This window comes from Rhinatrema bivittatum, chromosome 6 (assembly GCF_901001135.1).
Source record: "Rhinatrema bivittatum chromosome 6, aRhiBiv1.1, whole genome shotgun sequence".
NCBI classification, from domain to species: domain Eukaryota; kingdom Metazoa; phylum Chordata; class Amphibia; order Gymnophiona; family Rhinatrematidae; genus Rhinatrema; species Rhinatrema bivittatum.
In genome coordinates, this window is record NC_042620.1 from 99,306,505 (window position 1) to 99,332,601 (window position 26,097).

Genomic DNA, 26,097 nt, shown 5'->3' on the forward strand with positions numbered 1-26,097 from the left:
AGATGATAGAGTCTTCAGAATATATAAACCCATCTTAGGGTGTGGAGTCTTTATTTGTCCTTTGTTGGGACAGCATGATTTTATGCTGGCTTTGGGTTTTTCTGTTTTACTAAGCTAGGTCCCTTAGGTTTTCTGGATGGAGCTTAAGAATGGAAAAGTAGAAAGGATATCTTTACCTATCCTTAAGATGCTCTTTTAGAAAGAAGAGATACAGAAGGTAGAGAAGGAAGTTGTTCTACCTTTCCTCTTTCTATTTTTGGTTATCCCTGGTTAAGATTTTACATTTTTCCACCATACCTGAGTAAAGTCCAGGGGCTCAGTGTATGCTATCTAGAAGGAGAGGTGTCTCATCCAGAGAGCACAGGTGGACTAACTTGAATCCTGGTGGAGGAATGGACCTGGGTTCATTCCTGGGAGGGAAACTGAGTCTATGGCACCTATCCAGCGTACATCACATGCACATCACCAAGATGTTGAAGAAAGACATAAGGAGGTACTATGCTGGTACCAACAAGGGAAGTAAAGAGGAGAAGGAATACATTTGTAGACAACTGGACTAAAGATATGAGAAATGGGACTTTGCCTATGTATATTTAAATTGGGTTACCAGCTTATCTACCAGCCATTGTGAGGAAGCTTAAAAACTACTTCATTGATTGGAAAAGAATAGGATTAAAAGGATTAATTGATTTTAACAACAGAGTAAATTGTTTGGAAGCATAAAGTCACAAATTTATTGAAGATCCATATTGTAAAGAGACTAGACAGCACAGGAACTTGTAATTACACCAATTTATAATCTTTCCAATCATTTATCAGTAATAGGTTGGAAACCAAATCAGTTTTCAGTGTAATTTTTAGTTCTGTATACAAAAGTAATGAATTGATTGGGATGATCAATTAGCTTTCGAACAACGCTAAGGACCTAGAAAATAAACTTTCCCCCAACAGGAAATTTTGGACATCAGATTTCATTTAATATTAGGAAAGGGCTTTAACAGTTTAAACCCTATTTGAGGTGTAGTCTTGGGGTCCAGTGATGGAGCACTAGCCCAGGGGTTACGCTGAGAATATAATAATGCCTCTGTATTGGCCACAGCTTTAGTGCTGTGCTCAATTCTGATTGCCACACCTAAGAAAATAGAGAAGGGCAACAAAAATGATTACGTGGTGGATTACTTCCATTACAAAGAAAGACTAAATATGTTAGGGCTCTTCAGTTTGAAGAAGAGATGACTTAGAAGGGATATGATAAAGGTTTACAAAATCATAAGTAGTATATAACAAGTCAATAGGTATTAGGTAATGATTTTTTACATTATCAAATAGTACTAATACCATGGAACTAGTAGCAGATTTAAAACAAATTTAAGGAAGAGTTTTTTTCAGTTAGAACATAATGTTTGGACATGTTTCTGGATGACAGGTGCATAACTAGTCAGATTAAATTTGGTTTTTCCTCCTCTAAATTCTTGTGGAGAGGAATATGAAACAGAATTTCATATTGGGATTTACCTGTTACTTTCAGACGAGCTAGACTGGCCACTATCAAACAGGATGCAGGGTTTAAAGGAACATTGGTCTGACCTAATGTGGCAGGCAGGGGCGGATTGGCCTATTGGGGGATCGGGCTTCCCCCGGTGGACCGGTCGCTCCCATCACGTAATTTTTTTTTTTTTTAAACTTCCCGGCCAAAGACAAGAAGAGGGTCTGCTGGCGCTGCGGCCTGAAGAGAAACCTGCGGGCAGGGCCGGTAGAAGCACTAGGCCTGGGCCTGGGGCGCCTCGAGCAGTGATATCCCGAGGGGAGCCAATGCCCCCGGGCGCAGGGAGGCTCATGCAGCGCTGTGACAGGCAGCTCGGCAGGGCCGGGGTGAGGCTCACGTCACCACGTCCCGAAGGAAAAGATTGTGTTTAAACGCGCTGATGCTCCTCCTCCTTCCTGCCTGTGCGGCCCCGGAAGTAAACATTGCCGGAGCCGCATGGGCAGGAAGGAGGAAGAGCATCAGCGTGTTCAGAAGAGGAGCCCCGCTTATGGGCCGCCGCGAATCCCAAGTCTCAGCGGCCCGAGAAGAGGAAGAGGCCCGGTAGCAGGGCCGCCATGGCCTGAGAAGATCAGGGCCGCTGCAGAGCCCATCCTGCGGCGACCCGCGAAGAGGAGGCCCAGAGGTGAGAGAGAGGCTGAGGGTCTGTAGAGTGTGTGTGTGCATGTATGAGATGAGTTGAGAGATTGTGTGTAAGAGTGAGGACCTGAATGTTTGCAGAGACAGCATGTGAGAGCCTCTGTGTGTGTGAGTCAAGACAGCATGCGACAGTGAGAGCCTATGTGTGTGTATGAATGATTGTATGAGAGAGAGCATGTGACAGTGAGAGCCTGTGCTTGAGCAAGACAGCATGTGGGACTGAGAGAGAGCTTGTGTGTGTGAGAGTCAGACAGCATGTGCCAGTGAGAGACTGTGTATGAATGATTTTATATGAGAGAGCATGTGACAGTGAGAGCCTGTGTGTGTGTGAGAGAGAGAAATGCATGTGAGAATGAGAACCTAATTGTGTGTTTGAGGGAAGAAGATGGAGAGAAAAGAAACAGAAAAAAAGACAATATAAAAGGAATTGGCAAAAAAAAAATAAGAAAGGGAAGGTGGAAAAAAAAAGCCTGTGACCAACCAATTAGAAAACTAAGATCAGACAGTAAAGGTAAAAAAAAATAAATTACTTTTTAGTGATTGGCACATGCAATCTTTGGGAATGTGCAAGAATAGCACTTTCTCTATGTGGATCTAACAATGTACGAGATCAGCATGGAGAAAGTGGAAGCCCATGGGGCCTACACAGAGGAGGCAGCAGAATGGGCTTCAGTGTCAGTAACAGCAATCAGCACCTCCCCAATAGCTATGTGGCAGCAGTGACAGTGGCAGCAGAGGAATGAGAGAGGTTCCGAGGTTGCTGGCAAAAGAGAGGGGGTCTGCCTTTAGTGTGTGCATGTGTATGAATGGGACTCTACCTGGGGGTGTATGTGTGTGAATGCATGGGTGTCTGCCTGGGGTCTGTGTGTGTGTGAATGCATGGGAGCCTGCCTGGGGGTCAGTGTGTGTGTGTGTGTGTGTGTGTGTGTGTGTGAATGACTGGGAGCTTGCCTGGGTGAGTAAGAGTTTGTGTGTGGAGGGGGAGAGAGTGTCTTAGAGCCTGAGAGTGTATCAGTGTCAGTGAGAGCGAGAGGTTATGGTGGATATAAGAGCATGAATGTGTATGTATGTGACAGCATATGTGTGAGAGAGAATGGACATGTGAGTATGTGTGAGAGAGAAAGGATAACCTTTTAATCCTCAACAATATCAGGGTGACTGGAAATCAAGAGCTCCCACAGAAGGGGACAGCAGGGGCTTTTAAAAATCCTTATTAGTTTTAATTATTGAATATTATTTGATGTCTGCTCTTTTTGAAATATTTTATTGGTGTTATATACAAATTTTTGAAAATTTCCCTGATTTAAATTACTGGAGGTTCTATTCATCAACAGTTTTGAAATATATATTTTTAGTATGATTTTCCTATTGTGATGTTTTATAGTTCTTGATTTTATTGTTTGATGTTTTATGAGGAATGATGGTATTTTCTGTTTTTCCATTGCTGCATTACATACAGTCTAACTTGTTGTGATTTCCAGTTCAGTTTGTCTGTGCATTTCTGTGTATATTTTATGGTCCCTTTATACTGTATTTGGTGACTCACCAAATTGTATGTGGAATTGGGTACCCATGGGCCAGTATGGAGAAAAATCCCCCATGCCACTATTTTCCCACATTCCGCCCCTGGTGGCAGGTCTTATATTCTTATATTCCTACTTGTATTAATAGAGCTGTTAGCACCCAACCACTGCTTGTGATAGCATTTAAGGTATAGTATTACTTTGGCCCCTATGATAATTACTAAAGTAACATCATTTTGTTTTCAGTGTATACTTTATTACTTCACTACAGGCTTTATAAAATGGCATAGCAATTCTTTCATCACTGTTAAAAAAAATCCATATTTAGACATTTCATCATTGTGATTTGGAGCAATGTGCAGCCATTTTATTTTTGTTTGGTCATTCATTTTCATTCTGTTTTCCAATAAATTATGGCTTTTTTTTTTTGAAGGGGGAAATTTTTTGGGTTATTCATTTCAGAAAAAAGTCTACAGTTTATGCAGACAGTGCATGCAAATAGCAAATGTAAGCCGGGTAAATGTACTTTTGTTAGAAGACTCCTGTGGCCGAGTAGTGTAGTCGTGTGGCAGCAAGGTAGTCAGAAGTTAAATACATAAATACTATTTACCGCTTAAAAATAATTGGAATAACCAATTCAAAACAATTCAAACTCTCAATTTTATTTATATTTCTCATTAAAAAATAAATTATTAGTTTTATATACAATTAATATATATTATTTCCTTATAAGATTAACATTTCATGAATTATTAAAATACAATCACAAATAAGAATTGTTTTATTATTACTCTCTCTATATATATTTATCACTTTACTTATATATTTCTTTTAATTAACCCAAGTATGAAATTACTATTAAATGTGAGAGTTCATCAGAGTTCATCAATGCAACAGTCACTTATCTGTTTTTCTTCCTTCTTTTCTTTTATCTTTATTGCTGCTTTTTCGTTGCTGGCCAGTTCTTCTTTCTTTTCTTTTATCTTGAAATCTTCTTCCTAAACTTAATCTTAAATAACTTAAAAGGAAGCAAAACTAACTCCCTTCACTGTTCCAGGATCTTCTGCATACTACAAGTATGTTACTTGTTGTTTTATTTCAACTTTATATTCTAACTCATAATAAAAAAATATATAATTCATAACCATAGCACTACTGTTTCAGAACAGACAATATATATCATACACACCTTTACACTTACTATCAATCATACGTTCACTATAACTGCACTTTAACTGCACTTATCTGTATTAGTTAGGCCTTGATTTGAGAGGACTGGCTTAAAGGAAAATTAGTTATTACCTGTTAATTTTCGTTCCTGTAGTACCACGGATCAGTCCAGACTGTGGGTTGAGTCTCCTTCCCAGCAGATGGAGACAGTCAAAAACTGAAAGGATATCCTATATCAGGACAGAGCCTATCCTCTAACCCTTCAGTATAACGCATGTCAAAGCAGAAAACAATAAACCCAAAGTAGGATCAAGCAAGCAACCATAAAGCTTAATGGAGCAACCGTAGAACAATAGAGTAAACAGGATAAAAACTAAACGCTCTTGCATAAATTGGTATTTGAAAAACCAAGGCTTCCGGTGTATTTGCTCAGTATTCTTGCACAAAAGTAACATCTGAGAACCTGCAACCTGCAAGAAAACAAGCTTTGAGAAGACAGAAAAAGACAACAGACAGGGAAGGGCGTCTGGACTGATCTGTGGTACTACAGGAACGAAAATTAACAGGTAAGAACTAATTTTCCTTTCCCTGTACGTACCCGGATCAGTCCAGACTGTGGGATGTACCAAAGCTTCCCTAAACTGGGTGGGACCGAGATAGTCCCGCTCGAAGCACTTGACGCCCAAAAGAGCCAAAGACCGGAGCTTGCACATCCAGATGGTAGTGTCAAGCAAAGGTATGCAGAGACGTCCAAGTGGAGACCCTGCAAATCTCCTGGGGAGAGACTGACTGGCTCTCTGCCCAGGAGGTAGCTTGAGAACGCAGTGAATGAGCCTTCAAGCCCTCGGGGATCGCCCGACCTTGGCAAAGATAGGCCGAAGAGATCGCTTCCTTCAACCACCTTGCAATAGTGGTCTTAGACGCCGGTTTACCCCAATTGGGCCCACTCCAGAGGACAAATAGATGGTCCGAAACCTGAAAGTCATTGGTAACCTGGAGATAGCGAAACAGGACCTGTTTGACATCTAAGCGATGAAGATCGCCCCCAGTCGTACCCGCGATCTCCTCTGGGGAAAACGCAGGAAGCTCTACCGACTGGTTGACGTGGAAGGTGGAGACCACCTTGGGCAAGAAGGAAGGAACGGTCTTGAGAGAGACCCCTGAATCAGTAAAATGCAAGAAGGGCTCCCGGCAGGACAACGCTTGAATCTCAGAGACCCGCCGAGCAGAGGAGATAGAGACCAGGAAGACAGTCTTCAGCATAAGGTCTTTTAGGATGGCGTGGCGCAGGGGCTCGAACGGAGCCGTACAGAGGGCCCGAAGGACCAGGTTAAGACTCCATGATGGGCACGTGGCACGAGAGGGGGGATGGAGATGTTTTACGCCCCGCATAAACTGAATCACATCCGGATGGCCCGCTAAGGGATGACCGTCCACCCAACCCAGGAGACAGCCGAGCGCGGAGACCTGTACTCACAGAGTACAGGTATGAAGGAGAGGCCCTTGGAGAGACCTTTCTGAAGAAAAGAGAGAACCACAGAGACCAGGGCAGAGCGCGCTGGGATACCCGATTCTGCGCAAGCAGACTCAAAAACCTTCCAGATGCGCACGTAGGCCAGGGAAGTTGACTGTTTCTGGGCCCGAAGAAAAGTGGAGAAGACCTCCTCCTTATAGCCCTTATGCCTCAGGCGTCGCCGTTCAAAAGCCAGGCCGCTAGACAGAAGTGATCGGCCTGGTCAAAAAATACAGGCCCCTGCCGAAGAAGACGAGGTAGATGACCAAGTCATAGGGGGCCGTCTGTCGCCAGGTTGATGAGATCTGCGAACCACGGTCTTCGCGGCCACACAGGTGCTACCAGAACCACGGGTCCCCGGTGGAGTTCGATTCTCCTGAGAACTTTTCCCACCAGGGGCCACGGAGGGAATATGTACAGAAGGACGTCCGTTGGCCAAGGAAGAGCTAGAGCATCCACGCCCTCCGAGCCGTGCTCCCTCCAACGGCTGAAGAACCAATTGGCCTTGGAGTTGCGCAGGGTCACCATTAAGTCCAGGTGGGGGGGACCCCACCTGTCCACTATCAGAGCCATGGCCACCTCTGAGAGTTCCCACTCCCCCGGATCGAGCGATTGACGGCTGAGGAAATTGGCTTGGACATCGTCCTTGCCCGCGATGTGGGAGGCCGCCAGGCACTGTAGACTCTGTTCTGCCCAAGCGAAGAGACGGCTGGTTTCCTGGGCCACCGGGGGACTGAGAGTGCTCCCTTGGCGATTGATGTAGGCCACCGTAGTGGAGTTGTCAGACAGGACAACTTACCGTCTTGCCGCGGAGCAGGGGGAGGAACTCCTGAAGGGCCAGGTGAACCGTCAAGGTCTCCAAGCGATTGATGTGCCAGCGAGACTGTGTCGGCGACCAGGTTCCCTGGGTAGACTGGGAGAGACAGACCACACCTCAGCCCGACAGACTGGCGTCTGTGGTGACTATCGTCCACTGTGGCGCTTGGAGAGGCATCCCCTGGAGGAGATGAGGGAGCGACAGCCACCACTGCAAGTCGTCAACTGTAGAATCCAAGAACGGGAGGACCATGTGAAACAGTTGTGACGCCGGCCGCCAACAGGACAGCAAAGCTTTCTATAACGGATGCATATGAGCAAAAGCCCAGGGTACGAGATCGATGGTGGAAGCCATGGATCCCAAAACCTGCAGGTAGTCTCAGGCCATCGGGAGAAGAAGCGCAATCAGATTTTGGATCTGTTCGATCAGCTTGAGGGCTCGTGCACGTGGTAAGAAGACTTTGCCTATTCGGGTGTCGAAGTGTGCTCTCAGGATCTCTATCTCCTGGGAGGGCTGAAGGTGGCTCTTGGAGAAGTTCACTATCCACCCGAGAGACGCGAGGAGAGATAACACGCGATCCACCGCCTGTTGACAAGAGGCCGCCGACTTGGCCCTGATGAGCCAGTCGTCCAGGTAGGGATGAACAAGGATTCCCTCCCGGCGAAGAGCCGCCGCGACCACCACCATGACTTTGGTAAACGTGCGAGGTGCGGTTGCGAGACCGAAAGGAAGCGCCCGAAACTGGAAGTCCTGGTTGAGAATGTGGAAGCGAAGATACTTCTGGTACTCGCGGTGAATGGGAATATGGAAGTAAGCCTCCGCGAGATCGAGTGAAGCGAGGAACTCTCCGGAGTGGACCGCCGTGATGACTGCTTGCAGGGTTTCAATGCGAAAATGGGGAATTTTGAGGGCTCGATTGACCATCTTGAGGTCCAGAATCGGGTGATAAGACCCGTCCTTTTTGGGAACGACGAAGTAAATAGAATACTGGCCGGTGCCAAGCTCCCTCTCTGGGACCGGGACCACCACGTCCAGATCCAGGAGCCTGGTGAGGGTTTGTTCCACCGCATCCCTCTTGGACCGCCCGCAAGGAGAAAAGAGAAAGAGATCCGGAAGATCGCGGACAATTTCGAAGGCATAACCGTCTCTGATAATGTCGAGGACCCACTGATCCGACGTGATTTTGACCCATTCCTCGAGAAACAGAGAGAAGCGGCCCGAGGGGGGGACCGAGGAATGAGTCAGCTAAACTTCATTGTGTGGCAGGCTTGGGAGTGGAGCACGCTGGTTGGCCCTCGCGAAAGGGCCGCTGCCCACGAAAGGGCTGCAACCAGGACTGAGATCGGGAAGAATAAGCCCTAGAGGAACCACCCCGCCCGCGCGGAGTGTACCAACGCTGGCCCCGGAAACGAGGGCATATAGGACCGGGATGGTTTAGGACGGTCCTCCGGAAGCTTATGGACCTTGTCTTTCCCTAAGGAGTCCATAAGCTTCTCAAGGTCCTCACCAAAGAGCAGCTTACCTTTGAAAGGCAACGTGCCTAACCGGCCTTTGGAAGACTGATCTGCCGACCAATTGCGTAACCAGAGAAGTCTCCGGGCAGACACCGCTGAAGCCATCGCCTTCGCTTGAACACGGACCAGATCATAGAGTGCGTCTGCCCCATTAGCGATTATGGCTTCCAGACGCTCAGCCTGCTCCGCCTCTGCTGGCGGGAGGTCCTGGGTGCAGAGTAATTGTTGGACCCACCTAAGGCCTGCCCGCAGCATGAGACTGCTGCAGCAAGTTGCCCGGACTCCGAGGGCCAAGACTTCAAAGATGCACTTCATGTGAGCTTCCAGCTTACGATCCTGTCCGTCTTTGAGCGCCATCGATCCCTCCACCAGGATCGTGGTATGCTTGGTGACCGCCGAGACATAGGAGTCGACCGAGGGATTCTTGAGCATTTCCAAGCATTCCTCCGGGAGGGGATAGAGTTTGTCCATGGCACGCCCCACCCGGAGAGCCCCCTCAGGAGCCTCCCATTCCCGGAGAATCAGCAGTTTAAGCATGGGATGGAAGGGAAAAGCTGTAGCCGGAGCCCTAAGATCCCCCAGGACTGGGTCCATATCCTTGGGCAAGGAGGCCATCAAGTCATCCGCAGCGGGCCCCTCCAACCCCAACTCCTGGAGGACAAATGGGATGAGGGGCTCCAGCTCCTCATTGCGGAATAAGCGAAGGGCTCTAGGGTCGTCCCCCTCCAAAGGAAGGGCACCCTCCTGATCCGGAGTAATGGTGGGGTCCGGAAGACCTGGATCCACTGGGGGATTGGGGAAGGGGGCACCCCTGGGACCACCCGCACCTGAACCGGCCCCTGGGGCTCCGCAGCTGGCCCAGAGATCAACGGCACGGAGCGAGGGATTTTTGGTGGGGGGGGGTCGAGAGGGGGCGTTCATCCTCCTCCTGCAGGCTTGCAAGGTATGATTTGTGCATTAGGAGGACGCTTTCAGCTGAGAAATGGACCCTAGATTTCCCGTGGGGGGGTGAGGGGGTCAGGGAACCCCTCCTGGGGGCCCGTGGGGCTCAAATCAGGGGGTATCTCAAAAAAAAAATCCAGCCCCCCAGCCCCAGGGAGCTCCAAAAACGGAGCCGCTGAAAAATCCAAAATGGCCACCGTTCCCGGGCTTTGCTGATCCGAGAACGGCCTGGCCATGCCGGGGGCAGTCGATCCCCGGGCTAAATTTGCTTGTCCTGCCGAGGAGGGACCTTCCCCACCCGGCAGGCAAGCAGAGCAGAGGTCCTGACGAGAAAATCGCAAAGAGGGCTGCCCACAGGAGAGGCAGGCTGCCTGCCGTTGCATAGAAGAGCCGCTACTGAGAAAAAAAAGTCTGAAAAAAAGTTTGATTGACAGCTTGCAGGCCCAGAGTGAAGCAGGAAGGAAACCTGCTGACTCCTGCCTGTCTGGCTGCCAGTTCAAGACCTCCTGCTACCAGAAAAAAAAGAAAAATACTGGAGTACTGCTGCAGATAAGTTGGAGGTAGGGGAATACCTGCAACTTATAATAAAGACTGAAAGTTGAAATTTTCTGTTATTTAATTATTTTTTTTTTAAACTGAGCGCAGCAGTCGGGTTCTAAACCCTCTCGGCAGCCAGGGAGGGGGGAGGAGATGAGACCCAGAGAGACTCAGTCCCCACACCTGGAAGCGGGTACAGACTCAGGCTATGCAGCGCACAAGGGGCAAAGCCCCCCTGAGACCGGCAAGAGCCGGGAGATGGTACCGTCTCCCACAGAAGAAAAGAAAAAATCACTAAAGAAAAAATAATTTCCTTTAAAATGCAGGAAAATAAGAACAAGTACTTGCTTGATCCGTAAGGAAAAAGGCTGACTAGCCTAAAGCAGAGAACGAAGGGTGAGCTGCTACCCCTGCTGGAGACAGACGAATATTGAAGGGTTAGGCTCTGTCCTGATATAGGATATCCTTTCAGTTTTTGTCTGTCTCCACCTGCTGGAAAGGAGGCTCAACCCACAGTCTGGACTGATTCGGGTACGTACAGGGAACAGATCCTTCTCCATCAATGATCAGGCACCAACTGCTCTGATTCTGTAACTGTATTTTTCCTTTCTGTCTGCTTGGTCTCAATACTTGATGACATCATAGCGCCAAATAGTTCTCAGAGCTGATTATTTTTGTCTTTATACTATGCTTATTCTTTCTCTTTTTATTTTTCCCTGCAGTATCTGACTTCAGTTGATTTTTGTGTAATCTGAATGTCTTTTAAATCTCTGTGAAATTTAAATTCCTACACTGTGCTTTGTCTAACTTCTGTACACTTTTGCCAGCCTACTCACTGGTAACTAGGGAAGCCAGTGATGCGTCTCCTAGGATACGCTATCTCTGTCTAACCTGATTATCCAGTGTGCATGCAACCTTGTTGATGATGAGGTGGGTGATTCCAATCAGCTTTCTTATGTTTTAAAATTCCTACACTGTGCTTTGTCTAACTTCTGTACACTTTTGCCAGCCTACTCACTGGTAACTAGGGAAGCCAGTGATGCGTCTCCTAGGATACGCTATCTCTGTCTAACCTGATTATCCAGTGTGCATGCAACCTTGTTGATGATGAGGTGGGTGATTCCAATCAGCTTTCTTATGTTTTAAAATAGAGTAGTTTAATGAGGAACCTAAAATTCCTTCCTGAGAAGTTTCATTGTATTTAATTATATAGGTATCCTTTTTTTATCCTGAATATTATTTCCTGTTTGTGCTTATTAGCTTCTATTTTCCTCACTTTTACTTAAACTTGCTAACCTTCTCCCCCCCCCCCAACAGTACTTGCAATACTTGTTTCAGTGATGATGTCACTGAGGTTCCTGCACTCTCCTTTCTAACATGCCTTCCCCTGTCCAGCAGCTCCACTTCAGTTTCCAGAACAAACTAAAAGATAAAAAATACCAAAATCAGCCTTAAGACACCCTCAGCAGTGACAGCAGCAGGAGGTCAGCAGATTCTTCTCTTCTCCTTTCTTTTATATTCAGCTCTCATCTCAAGAGGAGATCACTGTCAGCAGTGTCAATCTTTCTTTTTTTAATTATTTAAGCTGACCATTGATAGTAGCTCAATCCTCATGGTGTATCTCTTCATCTGTTTATTCCTCCTCTGCCTTGTTCTCTCCAGTGCTTGTTGTCACTTCCTGAAATGTTTTTCATCATTAGCTGTGACCCACCTTGTTCCGGAGGCCTTTTCATTCTGAGTGTACTTCCTGCTCATTGCTACAAGCCCTAATCGGAGGCTGATCACTGGCAACACAACGCTGCTTCTGGGTAGCTGCAGTCCTCAACTTCTCTCACAGGTTCTTTTTCTTTCTTCAGTTCCACATGGCCTTTGCCTCTGGCAGTCCCTCATAGCAAGACTGGGTGCTGTCTTCAGTCTCTGTCCTGCTATTGTCACTGCCTCTGGCACATCTCTGGCCACCAGAAAATCTGAACCTTCTGAACTCCACTTGTGGAACTATAGGACAGGTAAGTCTTCTAACTATTATTTTATTTATTTATTTATTTATTTATTTTACTCTGTATATCCCTTTACACAAGCACTATTCACTAATAGTGGGGGGTATTTGCAAAAATGAATAATCTGAACATTTTTGGAATAAGTCGATTATCATTTCAGATGACCTAAAACAAACAAAAAATCATCTCGTTTGGACCTGTTTCTCCATTCTGATTATCTGAATGCACTTCGCTAATTGCCATCACCGTGTATGGACATTGATCCTGCTGAACACAAGTATTGTGGACTCTCTTCTGGGATGGATTTTGCTGGACTTCTCTTTTTAAAATCCCAACAATCCTGCCAAATGTCTGCTACATCCTGAGCTTTCACTGAATTTGTGAGAGCTGGTGGGAATCAGCGCTTAACATATAATGAGGCCAATATTCAAGAAGTTGTTTATGGACAAGTTATCTGGCTAAAGTTAGCAGGATAACTTGTCCCCTATATTCAGCAGGACCGAATAACATGATACTTAACCATACATCTTTAAAAGATATCCAGCTAAGTAGCACTGTCATAAACAATCAAAACAAAAGAAATAAAAAGGCCAGAGGGGCAGGCCCCTCCCCTCCTCCCCAAAGAATGTTATACAAAGGCCCTTTTGGGCTATGCTATCCTCACCCCCCCAAACATGTTTTAAATCCAGAGAAGTGCCCGGCATTATATACTGGGCCCTCTGTCCCGGCTTTTGAACTACAAACTATCTACCTGCCTCTCCCCCCCACCACCCGCAGTGTTGATATCTGGCGCTAGCACCCTCTTCACCCGCCCCCTCCCCCCCGGATACCTTATTTTTCCCTGCCAGGAGCAAGGGATTCACGGCTTTGTTTTCAGTGCCTCCGGCACTGTTCTGACAGAGGCAGGCTGGAAGCATAAGCTTACATCCAGCATATAGGGAAAAATAACCCATGCTGTAGCTATACAATATTAGGTTCCATATTAGGAGTTACCACCCAGGAAAAACTCATAGTGGATATTACATTGAAATTGTTGGCTCAGTGTGTTGTGGTGACCAAAAAAAGCAAACAGAATGTTAGAAATTATTAGGAAGAGAATAGCAAATAAAACAAAGGATGTCATAATGCCTCTGTATCGCTCCATGGTGAGACCACACCTTTAATACTGTGTACAATTCTGGTCACTGCATCTCAAAAAAAGATATAGTTGCAATGGAGAAGGTACAGAAAGGGCGATCAAAATGATAAAAGGCATGGAATGTCTTCTCTATGAGGAATGTCTAAAGAGGTTAAGGCTGTTCATCTTAGAGAAGAGATGGCTGAGGGGAGGAATATGATAGAGCGCTACAAAATCATGAAAGGACTTGAATGGGTAAATCTGAAACAGATAATAGCAGGACTAGGGGGTACTCCATGAAGTTAGCAAATAGCACTTTTAAAACAAATCTGAGAAAATTCTTTTTCACTCAACGCACAATTAAGCTCTGGAATTCATTGCCAAAGGATATGGTTAAGGAAGTTAGTATAACTAAGTTTAAAAAAGGTTTGGATAATTTCCTGGAGGAGAAGTCCAAAAACTGCTATTAATCAATAGGGAATAGCCACTGCTTGTTGCTGGCATTAGTTGTATGGGATCTGTTTAATGTTTGGGTATTTGTCACATACTTGTGACTTGGATGGGCCCCTGTTGGAAACAGGATACTGTGCTTGATTGACCCTTGTGGTCTGACCCATTATGGCATATCTTAAGTTCTTATAGGTTCTTTTGTTCTAATAAAACCCTTTCTGAACTTCAGTAAGTTTTACTTTGTTTATACTGTGGATTGCTACCCAGAAAATTATGAATATTAAGTGCTCATTCTTTCATTGCCATTTGGATTGGAAGGGATACAAAATATAAAAGAACAAAAATAAATTTCCAATAAAAATAATGAAATAGTAGCATTATTTAACACTATCATGATCCCATTATATAGCGTAAGGGATTCCTAGCTTGAAGGCTCATTGTAAAGCACAAATTTTGAGGTCCATGTACCACTGGGAGTTGGCAGGACAACTATTCAAGGTTCAGTTTATCATCCCTGCTGAGCAGGTACATTTTCTTCTTGAAAACCATTGACCCCACAAAATGAGCCCACATAAAAAGAGGCTGGGCTACAGGCTTTCCGGTGGTACAGTTAAACTTTAGCCACTCAGTGCTGATATTCAGTGCTGGCTGGCTAAATTTATGCAGCAAGTCTGGTTGGGGAGAAAGGCTATCCTAAAGTTTTCCAGATAAAGTAATTTTATCCAGATATATTCCTCAGCAGAATATATCCAGTTAAGTCCTACTGAATATCCGAATAAAGTTATCCAGATAACTTTATCTGGATAATTTACCCCTTCTGGGACTTTGAACATGGACAGATTTTAATTTTAGCAAATAAAGTAGAAGATTACAATTATTAAGATACATTTAAATGCAAATAAATAAATGTAATATTGTCCTTTGGTATCATAAACTAGACTTGAAGATGTCTTCTTTTTTGGGTATGTTAAGCAGATTGCTTCAAAAAAAAAAAAGTAGACACCGTATTTTGTTTATGATTATGCATGAATAGCCTCAATTATTTTGTGTTCTTTGTGGCAGCAGCAAAGGACACATTAAAGGAAGATTGTGTCCAGCCATTTGGGCTCATATAAGTCCATATATACTTGTAGAAGTCTGCTGGTGCAGAGAAGAATAATGTACGTTTGCTGCTCTGTTTGCACAAGGAATTTGAATGTTTGCATACTCCACAAAGACGTTCACTTTCCAGACCTGTTCTTAATGATAAGGCACATGATAATAGTTCTATGTTAGTACCTGAACTTCTTCCTGATGTCTCCTTAATTGTTCCATCATCTGCTGAAATTCTAACTCTTTCTGTTCTGCTTCTTCTAAAGTCGCTTGGTTCTGTTCTTCATAAGCCATTGCAACAACAGCCAGAATCAAGTTTATCAGATAGAAAGAGCCCAGGAAAATCACAAGAACAAAGAATATCATGTACGTTTTACCAGCAGCACGCAGAGTCTGGGGGAAAATATAAAAGACTAATTTAATTCACAATAATCACATTGAACACAGTAAGCAAAACCCCTGCTAAGGGGTAGATTGCAGATCAAACATTAGAACATTTTGCCACAAAAATTTATAAATTGTGCCAAATTTTTAGCACATTTGCTTGCATTTACATACAGATTACATTATTTAATATGTACAAATATTTTTCTTTAAAAATATAAAATAGTTTTCCAATCTTTATTTTGCATGTCTGGATAATTTCTATGTTCGTTTTTCATTCTGGGGTAGATTTTTAAAAACGGCGCGTTCGCGTACTTTTGTTCACGCTCCAGGCACAAACAAAAGTACGCTGGATTTTATAAGATACGCGCGTAGCCGCGCGTATCCTCTAAAATCCAGGATCGGCGCACGCAAGGCTGCCGATTTTGGGCAGCCGGCGCGCGCCGAGCCACGCAGGTTGCCTCCGTTCCCTCCGAGGCCGCTCCGAAATCGGAGAGGCCTCGGAGGGAACTCTCTTTCGCCCTCCCCTCACCTTCCCCTCCCTTCCTCTACCTAACCCACCCCCCCCGGCCCTATCTAAACCCCCCCCTACGTTTGTCAGGGGATTTAAGCCTCCCGGAGGGAGAAGTAAATCCCCGCGTGCCAGCGGGCCGCTGGCGCGCCGAGACGCAACCCGGGGGCGGTTCCGGAGGGCGCGGCCACGCCCCTGGACCGCCCCGGGCCAAAACCACGCCCCCGGGCCCGCGCCCGAAACGCCACGTCCCACCCCCAAAACGCCACGTCGATCGGCCCCGCCCCCGACAAAAAACCCCGGGACTTACGCGAGTCCCGGGGCTCTGCGCGCACCGGCAGGCCTATGGAAAATAGGCGCGCCGGCGCGCAAGGCCCTGCTCGCGTAAATCCGGGCGGATTTACGCGAGCAGGGCTTTTAAAATCCACCCCTCTTTCTTTCCTGTATTCATTTATCCCATTTTACTTTTCATTCTTTTTCTCCCATTTCCTTTCTTTCTATCATATCACATCCTCTTTCTAACCGTAGCCACTCTCCCTCCATGCCAAAGACAGCAATTCTCTGACCTGCCTCTACATTTCCAGTCTGTCCTTTTCTTCCTTCCCTCCAAGATCTTTTCTTCTCTCTGTCTCTCCTGTGAACGCTATTACCATCTTTCTTCTCTTCAGGCTTACTGTCTCCCCTCCAACCTTTCATCCTTCCCTCCCTAACCTCTTATCACTCTCTCCTCTCTATATTCACCTAACTCTGTCCCCTCCAGCCTTTCATCTGTGTCTCCTCACCACCTTCTCTTTCCTCCTTTCCCCACCTCTTAGGCTCCCCACAATCCTCAGCTCCCTATTCAATGTACACTTACATAATCTCCTTGAAAATCCTAAAATTTTTCTGGTTCATTCATTTTGCAAAATAGTGTGTGTTATGATTTGTGGTTATGTGGGCCCTTGGCCCTAGATGCAAGTTGACGCTACCCATGGGAAGGACCCCCACAGGTCTGCACCATCGGGAGGCAAGGTCAGAGACAGCGGAGAGCTGTGGGTAAAGCAATAGAGGAATTGAGCAATCATGAGGAACTCCAGAGGGAAGGGTGATGATGCAACACCATAAGCCAGCCCACAGGACAGGGAAGCCCGGGTGAGCCTCTAGAGATGACATAGCACTGCCCCGAGGAGCAGGGAAGTGGAGGCAGTCCCGATGTCATTTGTAGGTGCAACCCCGAGGAGCAGGGAAGTGCGCAAGTCCCAAGAAGTTGGAGTGTGTGCCCCGAGGAGCGGGGACGCTCTGGTAATCACTGTAATTGAGAGCGCTGTCCCGAGGAGTGGGAGGCGTGGCCAATCTCATTCACGATGCGGGCACAACCCCCGAGGAGCGGCTAAGTCCCTCGTAGTACTCACAAATAGTAGAGGTATCCCAGAGATAGCCCCAAGGAACGGGGAACCTTGCAGGAAAGAACCCAAGAGATGGGGAGCCAGCCCGAGGAGTGGGGTAGGCCAGGAGAGCAAGTCCCTGGTGCGTACAGTGGCCCTCAAGGAGCGAGTACCAGACAGGGTTCACGGCAAGACCCGAAGCTTAGTCTCAGGAACAGGAAGCAGTAGTCGTAGACTTACGGAACTTCTTGCTAAGTTGGCTAGCTGAGGGGGAAGGTGGAGATTAAATACCCCAGTCTGATGATGTCATCAACCGGAGATGCCCCCGAGGTTCCCGCCGAGGAGGCTAGAAAGGAGGGCCCGGTGGCACGTGCACACGCGTAGGAAGGCCCAGAGTCGAGGAAGATGGCGGTGGCGTCCAAGCCGCCATGAGGAGTCCCAGGGAATGTGGCGGTGAAGGCTGGCCCGAGCCACGAGAAGCCCTGGGGAGGGCAGGAGAGCAGTGCAAGAGGTAAGCACACACGGTCGCAACCGTCTGCGACCGATGGTCATAACACTGTGCACTATTTTCCAAAACAAATAAAAATGAAAACACAAAAACAGAGTCCACAAGATACAAAAAGAAAAATGATTTGAAAATAAATGTAAAAACTAAACCTGTTGATTTTAAAAGGCTTGTGTCAAAACTGGGAGATACGTGCTTGTCTCGGACATGTGTGTACTGCACAGATTTTAAAAAGCTTGCGACAACGCATGTATTTCCCGTTATGCGCACAAAAAATGTTTCGGGAAAAAGGGGCAGGGTGTGGGCATGGTCTGGGTGGGGTCTGGGCGGGCCAGGGCTGAGGCATGATTTCTGCGCATACCTGTTTCCCTGCAAAGCATGTACCGGAGTCCTCTACCGCATAACTTTACTTCTGCTATGAACAGCATGTAAGTAATAAAATGAAAAAATATAGGCTACTTAGCAAGGTTTAGGGGATCTGGCCTAACAAGGTAAAAAGGTTGGCAAAGTAACGGGGGGGGGTTAGGAAGGCTAATTGGCTAACTAGGTGAACTGGGAATGAAGTGGGAAAATGGTTTCTAGCATCAGCATGCGTGTCTAGTAAAATCCCCCCCACTTACGCAAACAAGGCGGCATTTGTGTGCATACGTGCATCATTATGAAAATGTGCACTCACGTTCACATGAATAGCTGACTTTAAAACACGTGCGCGTATATGCACATATATGCATGAATGTTTTAAAATTGCTCTGTCCATGTGTGCGTGTTGGCAAATGCACATGCGTCCGCATGCTGGCAAATGCGCGCACATATGCATCCACGTGCAGCTCTTAAAATCTACCTCAAAATGAAAAACGTTTCCCTGCATATCTGTAATGGGGAAGGAGTATGGGATTCTCACATAGGCCTGGATGCACTAAACCTAGAGTTATTTTCGCGGGATTGGCCACACTATCATGGGGGCATGTAGCCATGATAGTGGGCTCCTTTCCCGAAAAAACACTGCAGCTGTAGCACCATGTTTTTATGTCTCATGGCAAAACAATGTGGCATGGTCTCCTTATATGCAATGTTGGCCTCAAAAGCATGGTGCCGCCATCGCCTTAAAGGGTTAACCTAACAAAAAAAAAAAAGTGGACAAAATGTAAGCTTGTGTGCGGGAATCAAACCTGATCCCCCTCTTCACCCTACAACTCGAGGTGGCCCCAACAACCAAGAAATGGTGGGCTTCCCCAGCCCAATCACAAAGTAGGTCATTACAGCCAGAGGAACCTGCATCCCCATTGAAAAACACAAAATTAGTTATAGATTCCCCCCTGGTCCCCATCCCAACTCCCAAAATTTAAAAAATACCTCATTAGTCTTTAGTGGTCATCTCCCCCTGGACCCTCAAAGTCCTAAAGAAGTGTTGGTCTATAGTAGGGGAGTTCCTCTACCCCTAAATGACCCTCCTGCACCCCATTACCTAAAAAAGCAATATCCATCAATTGAAAGGGCCCAGGTTTGCCCCCTAGCCCCAGGCCTGGTCACTGTCATTTTCCAAAATGGTGCCAACCTGACCTTCCCCAGTCACATGACTGGGGCAAGGTCTGGACACAGGACCAAAGTCACTTTGCTGAGATCTGTTGCCTGGACCTTGCCCCAGTCATATGACTGGGGCAAGATCAGATTGGCACCATTTTGGAAAATGGTGCCGACCAGGCCCAGGGTTAGGATGAATCATTTAATTGGGCTTCCCCACTACTGGAATGTAACAGCCCCCTATTGGGTTACTGGGAAATTTTCTACCAGTCCTTGTCTCAGACCTTTGATTACTTCCATCATGATCATACCATTGAGTTGGTGCTCCAGTGTTTAAAACAAGGATCCAGATCCTTTGTCAGTTATGCATCCTGGCTCTGCCATTTAGTCGCATATAAATAATATATTTATTAAAAGCTCTTATATAACACCTAAATGTGTAACCATGCTAAGCAGTTTATAGTAATACATACATAATTAAACAACAATGAACAAATTAACACAAATGCAAACCACTAAACAAAACAAAACAAGATATAAAACCTAATAAAATATGACATGAAAGGAATCTGCCAAGTGGTACCAGTTCCAGAGGTGACTGGGAGAGGAAATCAAGGACAAACTGGCCAGAATGGATTCCCTGAGAGGCTGGATGCATATATTAACCTTTGCATTAAAACTGATTCTCATTTAAGTGAGCCCATGTAGATTGCCACGGGTTGACCAAGGCTGATTCCTAAGGAAAAGGAACCCTGATAATATCTGAACCTTTGCATCTACAGTGGAGAATTAGGGCACTATGCTCCCCATAAGTGATCAACAGAGAATGTCTGGGAATGCCAAACTGCAAGCAAATTAAGTGCTTCTTTTGCTCCTTTCAAAAGCTTCAGAAGTACCCCTAAACGTTAAGGTCATTACATCTGGCAGTGGAAATGAATCTGTGTCTTCCCACTATTCTTCAAAAATACTTGACTCAATGTGCCATAGTGGACATGGGTATGAGTGCCAACTTTGTGAATACTGCCCTGGAAGATATTCTCCTGCTCCTCTACCAGATCCAGTTAACCCCAAATCCAAACCAGTGACCCCCCCCCCCCCCCCGAGACTGTACCCCAAGTGATGTGTATTGGGGCCGGCGCCATTTTGCGCAAAATGGCGCCGGCCGTACGGCAACACGAATCGACTGCAGGAGGTCGTTCCGGACCCCCGCTGGACTTTTGGCAAGTTTTGTGGGGCTCAGGAGGCCCCCCCAAGCTGGCCAAAAGTCCCTGGGGGTCCAGCGGGGGTCCGGGAGCGATCTCCTACGCTCCTGACGTCGGGGGACAAAAAAACAAATGGCGCCGGCGCTACCTTTGACCTGTCATATGACAGGTCAAAGGTAGCGCCGGCGCCATTTTGTTTCTACAACGCACGGAGGTCCGAGGTCCGAGAGTAAAAGATCACACCGGGACCCTTCCTCTGGACCCCAGGTAATTTAAGGCATTTTGGGGGGGGTTCGGGAGGGTGGGGGATTTATTTTAAAGGGTCGGGGGTGGGTTTTAGGGTTGTTTTAGTGTGCCGGTTTTCCCGCCCTCCCCCCCCCCACTGGACCCCAGGTAATTTAAGGCATTTTGGGGGGGGTTCGGGAGGGTGGGGGGATTTATTTTAAAGGGTCGGGTGGGTTTTAGGGATGTTTTAGTGTGCCGGTTTTCGATTTACACGATTTACACGATATTTCAAAAACCCAAACTGCGACGATCCGATTCCCTCCCCCTCCCAGCCGAAATCGATCGTTAAGACGATCGATCACACGATTCACATCTCTACCCTTTAAGACTTCCTCAAATTTTGCAAATTATCACTAGGAGTCTCTTGTCTGCCTGTGAATTAGTTGCACAGCAGAAAAGCAAAAGGATTGTAGTGGAAGTCATTTCCAGAGCTAACCAAGCTCTGAATAAAAGACTTTTGGAAGGACCCAAATCTTATTATTTGCTTGAAAAAAAAAAGGATATCCTAGAGTTACAGAGAAGCATGCAAGTTGCAAGAGAAGCAACTTTTCATCCCCCTGGTGTTCTGAAGTTTCAGCACTGCAGCACGTAAGTCCACATGGAGACAGTAGCCCTGCATTTGCAAAGCGAGTGTACATAGACAAACAAAATGGAACTGTTATTCACCTACAGAGACAAGCAACTGAGCTCAGTGTAGCACCCCTCTGGCTTAGCCACTAAGAGGCCCATATTCAAAAGCATTTAACTGGCTAACACAGAAGTTACACACCAAAAAATTAACTCCACCACAATACAGTGATCTATAACTATAATTAATCAAACATGGAACAATACTGTTCTATCACTGTGAATTTTCAAATATTAAATTTTATATTTTAAACTACACATTGAATCCTTTACAAAAAAAGGTTTAAACCATTGTTAAAAAAATCTAAAACTTTTTTTGGGGATAGATTGAAAGTTTCATATTTTCAAGTAGCCGACCCAGCGCCTTATGACAGATATAATCATTAACTTTCAACCACCTCCGTGAATATTTTTTTGATAATTGTTTGCTTAAATTTTAAAGTCCCAAAATAACGTTGTATATGATATCCTTTTAAGTAACGCTCTTAAATGAAAATTTTTGGGGGTGTTACCTTCTTCTTTTCAACTACAAGCTTTTCAAATCATTCAGGTATGGATACCTCAAACCCTTCCATTGATCTTGGGTTACCCCTGGAGAAGGCCATCCTGTGTATTCAGAGACCAGGACACTGAAGACCTGCCCATTTCCTTCTAGATCAGAGAAAGGCTGAAGTGACAGCAGCACTGCCAGAAGTGTTTTCAGGACAGTTGAGTGAAGTAGTTTTTCCTCTTTTGTTGAGAAGTTTTTTTCACCTCTCAATTGGAGACTGGGCAATATGCCTGACCTCTGCCAGCAACAGTCTTTTTCCTCTGGAGGATCACAAAAAAGTGAGTTGAAGGAAGAAGGAAGAAGAACAGAAACTAAGACCCACCAATGGATCATTCCCCTGGGACACAGGCACAGGCTGGGTAGAAGAGACAATCCTGAACTCAGGTAGGACTGTTTTCATGCAGATTTCCCCAGGAGTGGAGGGTTTCCCACACACTCATAACAGGAGTGTTAGGAATCACCCCAGGAACCTGAGTTATCACTAGGTACACAGAAAGAGGACACATCCAGTTGTAATCTCAGTTATTTGCAAGTTGGACATTAATTCATTTTTTAAAAGATTAGTAAATTATTATTTGAACACCCAGCTCTGTGTCTTTTTCATCTGTCCCAGTCTGTAGGACTACATCATATCAACTGATTTACAGACACACATCATTAATAACCACACCACTGTCCAGGCCATAAACATTAGCTTGCCCCCACAGAAAGGATCCATATCTTGGGGACTTACCAGAGGGGAAAGATAACAGTGAAGAAAGCCCCAGAGAATACAACTTACTATGTGTGCCATGAACGATAAAGCCCCTTGAAACAAGAGGGTTACAAAAAATGGTGTCCAACATGAATGTCAAAGGGAGTGGAACTGCGAAAATGTGGGTTACAAAAGAAGAAAAAGGTGAGGTTTTGATTCAATGCTGTGATTTTGAAAAACTTGAGAAATAATCCCCCATAGAGACTAATAGACTAAAGATGGTCACCGGCCCTAGCTATGGGGGAGGGAATAAGGAGGAGGATGTGGTACTAGAGGTGGTCCCAGTAAAGTCTGAGCAGGAGAAATCTAAAGATCTGGCTGATGTCAGGTTGAGTAGGAGGGGGTGCCTGCCTGAGACCCTGAGACTGACTTGCTTTGGGGTCATCGGAGGGGTCATCGGAGGAGCAGGCTGCCCTACATGGAGAGTGATACTTTTGCAAGCAGGGGAGTTCAGTGCTTTCCACATGGGCATGGAAGAAAGGTAGCAAACAGAAGACCTGGTACAGGTCCCTGCTTTGAGGGACCAGACTGCTGCCACCAAACTGGGAAGACCTTCACAGAAAGAAAGCAGCTAGCCCATGAGGAGTCTTCATGAGAGAAGTCTTATGCCACACAGAAACACACCTGAAGTGAATGAGGCCCCCGCTGATCTGAGTGGGCTGCTGCCATTATGGCCTGCCTACTCCTTGACTCTCCTTGTTGCTCGGGAACAGAACGGGCTTGCATGGATAAAGTAAAGCCACCTGACTGAAGAATCATGGCTGCCTGATCGTGCACCTGAGGAGAGCCAGAAAGCGCAAGCAGGAGAGAGGTCGGCTGAAAGTAAAGGTCAGCAATGGCAGCGGGAAAGTGAGCAGGGGCAGTAGTGAAGGAATCGAGACCTTTCAGAGACGAGCAGGTCCTTAGGAAGGAGGTCCTGCAGCAGCGCAATATGGCACTGTGGGAGAGAGAGAGACCAAGATGGTGGCGCGATCGCTGGGCTGAGGATGTCCCTGCTGCTCCCAAACTGTTGCTGACAATGTCTGCCTGCTCCAAAGCTTTCCCCTTGTCACAGAGTTGAAACAGTTGGCGGGGGGAGGGCGGAGCAGCGCAGAGAGGAACCACCACCAAAGCAGCATTCCTTTTCCCTGTCCTGCGGCGTTGAAGAGACAGAGCACTGATGAGTCCACTGGGAAAGGCTGCTGTTGCCACTGTGAGTTTTGCCTGGGGCGTTGGGGAGAACTGTTGTAGCAAGAGAGATGGCAGAAGGAAAAAAAAGCTCTGCTGTGCAATAGTACTAAGGAAAGCAGAGCCTTACCATGGGGAGGAAAGATGACTGCTGTTGGAGACCTGGCTGGCGATGCCTTTGGATCAAGGAAGGAGCTGCCAATGAGAGAACATTAAAACGGCAGGGACTGAGCCTTAAAGAGATAGCTCCCAATTTGGAGGGAGACTGTCTTAAAAAGACAGAGTCTTCTTTGTTTGAGTCAGCAGAAGACTATCGAATTGACTCCCTCCAAAGATGCGACATGACCTCCCGACTGACTCTTGCCCTTTCTACTTACTCTCCCCTCCTTCCACCCACTGTGAATATACTCCCCCTTCCCCTCCCCTATTACTTTCCCCTGCTAATTATTCTGATTGCATTGATGAACGCCCTTGTAAAAACTAACATGTACATATGTATATAATTCTCGTATTATCTACTCCTGTCCTTGTTTACCCCCTCCCTGTTAAAAAATGTTATTATTGTAAAGCTTGTTGCTCAGTTATGTTACATTGTGAACCGAGGTGATGTTTTGCAAACGTGCCTCGGTATATAAAAAACCCGTAAATAAATAAATAAATAAATAATGCAGTGGACCAATGCCTGTCATGTAGATCAACAGGGTAGGGTCCACAGGGTACCTCAGGACTCTTTTTTGCCCCATTGAGTTCCCAAGATCTGTAGAGAAGAGCCTAGCTGCAAAAGCTGTACTAATCGCAGCCACTGACAGCTTTGCTACTATGTACCAGGCTGAAGTTTCTTGTAAAATCATTTAAACTATTCATTTGCTGTATATTTGTTGAATGATTTGTTTGTCTATTGCAAGTCCTGGTATGTCCCCCTGTGATGCTGGAAGGAATTGATGAAACTTTGAGTGAAAGTATATTTTGAAAAAAAATTTTAAAATCCCAAAAATTGCAAAAATAGAAAACCATATAAAAATGGGTGTTCCTGGCCATGCCTAGATTACAGTGGCCTGAATGCTATCATGAAGAAAGACTGGTATCCATTACCACTAATAACAGAGATCATCGACCATCTACAAGGTACCAAAATATTCACAAAGATGGACCTCAAGGGAGCATATAACCTTCTACGTATCAAAGTTGGTGACAAGTGGAAAACTGCATTCAACATTCCTGATGGACATTGCAAATATTTAGTCATGCCCTTTGGGCTTTGCAGTGCACCAGCGGTTTTCCAGAAAATGGTCAACAAGATCTTTAATGACCTTCTCTACACCTGTGTGGTTGTATAGCTAGATGACATCTTGATCTTTTCCCAAACTCTGAGCTCCCATCACCAAGACATCTGCATCATCCTACAATGTCTGCGAGAGAACAGCCTCTATGCCAAGTTGGGAAAAATGCCTTTTTGAACAGGAGGAACTCCCCTTCCTGGGATGCATAGTTTCCCATGATGGATTCCACACGGAGGCTCTGGAATGATGGGGTTAAGAGATGAGGGTGAAAGGAGGTAGACTGGAGTAATGTAAAGAAATATTTATTTACAGAAAGGGAGGTGGGTGCATGGAATTACCTTCTTGTGAGGTGATGGCTACAAAAACAGCATCAAAATTCAAGAAAACATGGGAAAAAGCACCAAGGACTTTTGAGGGAGAGGAAAAGACTATAAAGCTGAACAGGAAATGTGGATAGACAGATTGGATTGGCCAGTTGGGGTTTTTTTTATCTGCTGTTATGTTCTTTTTTCTATATTTCTATCACTTTTTTTTGTGACAGTTACATCAGCCTATGAGAGCCAATTACTTCCAGGCCCTCGCATCTCATCAAACTTGTATTAAAATTTGTTATAACAGGGTGGTGTTAAATACATATCTTAAGTTCCTTCTAAAGGTTATGACAAATTTTAACCTTAATCAATCAAGAAGCCAGGGTTTGCAGTATCAACTCAGTTTTTCAATTTACTTGAAACTTCTTTTTAAGAGCATTTGTAGCAGGAAATTATTGCATGTTCCATTAGTCTTTACATATAAATAGTATATAATAGGCTGTAAGACATGCAGTGATTTGAAGCTCCAGGGAGGAAGACTTAGAACCAAGGTCAGGAAATATTTCTTCACGGAGCGGGTGGTGGATGCCTGGAACCCCCTTCTGGAGGAAGTGGTGAAGACTAAAACTGTGAAAGATTTCAAAGAGGCATGGGATAAACACTGTGGATCCCTAAAGGCTAGAGGATGGGAATGAATAAAAAAGCTTGGGGGTAACCTACACGGAGTGGCAGTTACTACCCTTAACAGAAACATGGGGTAACCTGCACAGAGCAGCAGTTAC

The 26,097-nt window shown here is 45.8% G+C and overlaps 1 protein-coding gene across 1 annotated transcript in view; it reads right to left on the reverse strand.

The window, feature by feature from the left end:
- LOC115093623 (sodium channel protein type 2 subunit alpha-like) overlaps positions 1 to 26,097 on the reverse strand; it is a 655,694-nt gene that overhangs the window by 420,497 nt on the left and 209,100 nt on the right. The window contains exon 10 of the mRNA XM_029605639.1: positions 15,041 to 15,247. Within this exon, the coding sequence (XP_029461499.1) occupies positions 15,041 to 15,247 (207 nt within the window). The remainder of the gene's footprint in view (positions 1 to 15,040; positions 15,248 to 26,097) is intronic.